Source organism: Solanum dulcamara, chromosome 5 (assembly GCF_947179165.1).
Source record: "Solanum dulcamara chromosome 5, daSolDulc1.2, whole genome shotgun sequence".
NCBI lineage: Eukaryota > Viridiplantae > Streptophyta > Magnoliopsida > Solanales > Solanaceae > Solanum > Solanum dulcamara.
This window is the reverse complement of record NC_077241.1, coordinates 73,191,561-73,196,494: the sequence shown is the minus strand read 5'-3', so window position 1 is coordinate 73,196,494 and position 4,934 is coordinate 73,191,561. Positions and strand designations below refer to the sequence as shown.

General features: G+C 37.4%; 1 protein-coding gene across 3 annotated transcripts; it reads left to right on the top strand.

The window, feature by feature from the left end:
• Positions 1 to 570: 570 nt before the first annotated feature.
• On the top strand, positions 571 to 4,416 carry LOC129889711 (protein LOL1). 3 transcript variants are annotated; one of them, XM_055965118.1, is made up of 6 exons: positions 571 to 756; positions 994 to 1,149; positions 1,556 to 1,672; positions 2,385 to 2,498; positions 2,604 to 2,713; positions 4,120 to 4,416. In XM_055965118.1, the coding sequence occupies exons 2-6, from the start codon at positions 1,089 to 1,091 to the stop codon at positions 4,156 to 4,158; spliced, it is 441 nt and encodes a 146-aa protein (XP_055821093.1). In that variant the 5' UTR covers positions 571 to 756; positions 994 to 1,088; the 3' UTR covers positions 4,159 to 4,416. The 3 variants fall into 3 exon arrangements, with proteins under 3 accessions (XP_055821093.1, XP_055821092.1, XP_055821094.1); XM_055965117.1 differs by having other exon boundaries at positions 571 to 839; XM_055965119.1 differs by having other exon boundaries at positions 573 to 839; positions 1,559 to 1,672.
• Positions 4,417 to 4,934: the final 518 nt, after the last annotated feature.

Below are 4,934 nucleotides of genomic sequence, written 5' to 3'. Positions count from 1 at the left end.
CCATATTAGAGGAAATTCAAGGAGAATTTGTTGAAATTACACATAGTTAGTTGGGTCCCCTCACAGTTGATAGGCAAAGTAAGTGCATAGCACACAAGAACAGGCTGCGTTACTTGTAAGCATCTCCAAGGCAGTAATCATTCATTTTAGTTTAATACAACTACCAAAAGTAAAAATAAAAATAAAAAAAAGAGATTGAGAAGAGATGGACTATGGAAAGTTGAGAAGGACAAGCACACTGGAATGACAGCACAAATTGGACCACCACCTACAAAGGGTATCACAATTCCTTGTCTATTTTTTCCCTTCCATCAACACAATTATCAAATAACGTTGCCCATACACAGATGAAAAGAAATCACCTGGTATTTATTTTTTGTTTATGCTGGAATATACCAAAATAAACCCTGCTTGAATTACGTGGCCCAATCTGAGTTGTCCAATGCCCCAGAAGAAAGGTTCATCACTCACATGCATGCAGTGAGTTGCACTAAATGTATGAGAGAGAAACTAAGATAGAGAAGAGGGAGGGGGCCCAAAATTGATCTTGATATACCAGCAAGAGAAATAAAAATTCACGCCAACCATAAAAGAAAATGAAAGCTACACTGCACCTTACAAGAAAATAAAGTATGCAAGGGAACATGGTAAAAACTTTTAAATCACTATTTATTCTTACTCTTTGAATCATCTTGCCCCTGCATCCTCCTGTCAGCCCCACACACACTCTGGCTCTTTACATCTGCATATGTAAAGGTCTGTTTCTGCCTCACTCCATAATGCTTGACTAAGCTCCTCTATGTTTCAAATGCTCAGTGGATGAACCAGTAACAAATCATGTATGAAATTTAATTAGCATATGCTAATAGATGAATATGCAAAGTTCTTCTTCTCCAATTTCATACTTTGTATTCAAATCCATCTTTCATCACAGAAATTTCAGGTCCTTCAGTTGCTAGCTCAATCATGTATAATTTTCCATATTTTTTTCAGGAGACAGTAAAGATGGAAGCAGCTGCTCTGTTAGAAGTTTTTGAAGCAGTAAGCTTTTGAGATCTCAGGAGAGGACTACCTCTGTTAGCTTCACAATGCCAGTTCCGCTTGCTCCATATCCTACACCACCAACACCATTTACACCACCTGCTAACGGTACAGCATTTTTCCTTCACTGTTTTTCTGTCTGATAATAATACATAGAAAAGAAAGAAATGGATGGTCATGCATAACAATGAGTTGAGAGATTGATGGAAGATCAAGAGTTCATCCCTTTAAATCTCGAGTCCTAAAATCCAAATCAAAGTTCAATTTAGCATTTGAAGATTAATTGTGAAAAATAGACCAAATCAATTAAGACAAGGTCAGGGACACCAATAACTTATTTACAGCCATGACTAGTAACTTGTTAATTGCTTAATAAACCTGAATTCAACTTCAGCTTTCTGGTGAAACAGCCTCACAATCCAGGAGAATCAAGCCACTTGATAAAATAGTAAATAACTCCATACAAAAATTATCTTGTTTTACCACACATCTTACATAGAAATATGGTGGCTAGCAGGTACACAGAGTCAGCTTGTGTGCTCTGGATGCAGAAATCTTTTACTCTATCCAGTTGGAGCAACATCTGTTTGCTGTGCAGTTTGCAATGCGGTAACAGCAGTACCACCTCCGGGTATGCACGTCATTAGACAGCCTGAACATTTTGGAACATTTTTGTTTTGAGAATGGTTAAACAGTGATTACAATTGGAAGAGCTAAAAAGCTTTCTATATGTAATCTAGAACATCAAAAATTGATTCTGTTCTTCTAAACCACTTCTTGTTTATACCAAAATAGTAAAGAACTAAATAATTCATCTTTAACTTCTATAGGGGGTTTCCTATGTCTTCAAAGCATCTACGATTTCTTTTCTTAAATATGTCCGCCAAATAAATGCTGGGACAATCCTCTATCTCTCCTTCCCTGTTCCAGCTAACTAGAACATCAGTTAATCCTTGTGGCATCACATGCCTCGTAGATTAATGAAAATTTTCCAAAGCTGATCAGTCCATTTACAGTGTAAAAAGAGATGATTGATTGTCTAAGCTTGCTCACCACATAAGTAACATCTGGAACATAATTGGAAACCCCTCCTGGCTAAGTTGTCCTGAGTAAGTACTTCCCCTTTAGCTAGTATCCATACAAAAGCATGGAATCTTGACTCTCCATATCAGCTTCCATTGCCAGCATTCCGCCAAATCTGTTGAGCTCTCTGTAAGCTGACTTGACTGAGAATATTTTTAACTCTTTATTTAAGCTCCTAAATTAGTATTAGGCTCAAGCAACAACCTGTTTACATGTTGGTTTGTTGAGGCTGCCACACATTACTAATGTACATTAAACAGGCACTGAGATGGCTCAGTTGGTTTGCGGAGGCTGCCACACATTACTAATGTACATTCGTGGAGCAACAAGCGTGCAATGTTCGTGCTGTCACACAGTCAATTTAGCTATGGAAGGTAATGTGACTCTACACCTTTTTGAAATGTATGGAGATATTTCACATAATCCATTAGTTACATATCCTTGCTAGTAAAAGTAAGAATAAAATGGTATTGTCACAGCAAATCAGGTAGCACATGTGAATTGTGGCAACTGTCGCATGCTACTGATGTACCAATATGGGGCACGATCAGTGAAATGTGCAGTGTGCAATTTTGTGACATCAGTAGGGGTAAGTATAAAATCCTCTTTAGTATTAAGCGTACAATCTTTCATGTTGCAGTCAATGATGAACTAGTATTCCGACAGTATCAAAATTCTGCAGTTTAAATCCTAAATTACCTAGATTTAATCCTACTTCAACAGGAACAGTCTCATTGTACATCTTGGAAACATAGCACAGAAGATATTGAATTGTAACATTGAAATAATAGTGTGAATTTCTAATCAAATCTTATATAACTTCCCTTTTCAAAATAGAACATCAACCAGGACCTTCATATGGCATGTAAGCTTACCAAAACAAACAAAAAGAATGAAAATGTAGCCTGTTAAGCTTTGATTCACAAGAGCAGGACTTGACGTTCAAACAGATTATTTTAGACAGCATGCCCTGTATTTTCTTTATGCAAGAATCATATAGCGAAGGTTAGCACAAAGACTAGTATTCTTACTCAGCCTAAGCACCTTTAACCTTCCAAGCAAATTACTTAAAAGAGGCACCACAGGCTCATTCTCTTTGCTCCCTTCTCTCGAATATTCAGAATATGGTATAACAAAGCTCCAATGGAGCCACTACACACATTTTAACCTTAACGGACCACATTCCAATTGACAAATCTAAAGCAGTTTAGTTCGCTAGAAGTATCTCTAATTTAGCACTTGGTATAAAGGCCTAAAAATGTAAAGAAATCTAAGATGCCTGCAAAAGGTTCCTGCAAGTTAAATCAAGACAATATTCTTTGCTCAAGCAGTCTTTGTTTTCTGTTGATTTCCAATAATACTACATGGTCCAGTATAACCTGATGCTCATAAGGAAGTGTTTCATTTTCTCTTCTTCTTCCTTGAAAAGGTTACAGAAATAGCACTAGTAATAGTCTCAGCGGTGATAATAGCAATGTGCATATGTAGTGCCCCTTCCCTTACACAACTCATGTCTGTTCCACTACAAAAGATTAAAGGTTCCATAGTATTGAGTCCGATATGTCACTATCAAATATCAATCAATCAACTATGCCTCAACCCCAAATTAGTTAGGACTGGCTAAATGAATCCTCTGTGTTCATGCGTCTCTATCATTCCACTCCATCAACATGTCACTGTGATGGAATTTAATAGAACCTATCAGTACAACAAGTATGCAATGAAACCAATAAGGATTTAGTTCCACAAATTTGTTCTCCTCCCCTCAAATCGGGTCAAGTTACACTTTGTTCAAGTTGACCCCATAGTGATACGATCAGCTAAGCCTTATTTGGCTACTCCTGGAGCATCGAAGTATAGTGTTCTCGGAGACCCACTGTTAGTAATTATATTATTCCGGTCACTGTATAAAACATCCAAAAAATTCTGAGGCCTTTATAGCATTCCTACTTCATTTTTAATCATACTTGACAAAATGTTCTCTGGATAATACAGGTTTCAGCGAGCACAGCTGAGCAAAAGTTTAACAGCTAATTTTAAAGCAGCGAAGCCAGTGCTAGAAACTTCTATGATTTAAGTTGTTGTGTGTCAGCGGCGTTGCAGCGACATCAACCGGAGGAAATTTCTACTTGCTACTAGTATAGAGCTATTATAGAGCTTTTTTCCCCTCATGTATCTGTAATAGAATAAGCAGTTTTGCAGGTTGAGCCTACAAAAGGTATTGTATATAATGGTATTGCGTCTGTAAGTCTGGTTGAAAAATCCTGGATAGCAAAGACTCCTTTTCACCTACCATAATGTTGTTTTCATCTTGGGATGCCATAAATACAACTTTAAAATGTCTCGACTGAAACAATTTCAATTTGGAAGGATACGAGCACCCTCTCATTCAGTTAGTTTTAGTCAAGAATTAAACATTGACTCTTTCAGATAGGACTGTTGAATTATGACACCTGAATGTCAATGTCAGATATTTCAGTTTAACAGAAGATCAATGCCTGAACCGAACCACAAAAAAATGCTGAGGGCTAAAGGAGGTACAGTTCTTTCTATTACATAGGTAATCCAGCCTGGTTTCTCTCTGACACTAGTTCCTTTGCTAGAATCCCCAGAAAGAGAGGAGGGTATATCTCTCTCTTTTTTTCATTTTTTTTTGATAATAGAGAAATCCTCGAGGGTCAACTAGCATGTGGCTTGAAACTTGATGGATAATAGGCTCATCCCCTCTAACCTTTTCCAGCTAAATACCCAACTTCTCTCTGTGGCAATCTCGAACTAGTGATCTACGCCTAATCCATGCATCACATGTT

Excerpts from the sequence above, each read along its gene's own strand:
- LOC129889711 (XM_055965118.1), top strand. The coding sequence starts at position 1,089 with ATGCCAGTTCCGCTTGCTCCATATCCTACACCACCAACACCATTTACA. Across the intron at positions 1,673-2,384 it reads AACAGCAGTACCACCTCCGG|GCACTGAGATGGCTCAGTTG; the intron begins GTATGCACGTCA and ends TACATTAAACAG. Across the intron at positions 2,499-2,603 it reads AGTCAATTTAGCTATGGAAG|CAAATCAGGTAGCACATGTG; the intron begins GTAATGTGACTC and ends GTATTGTCACAG.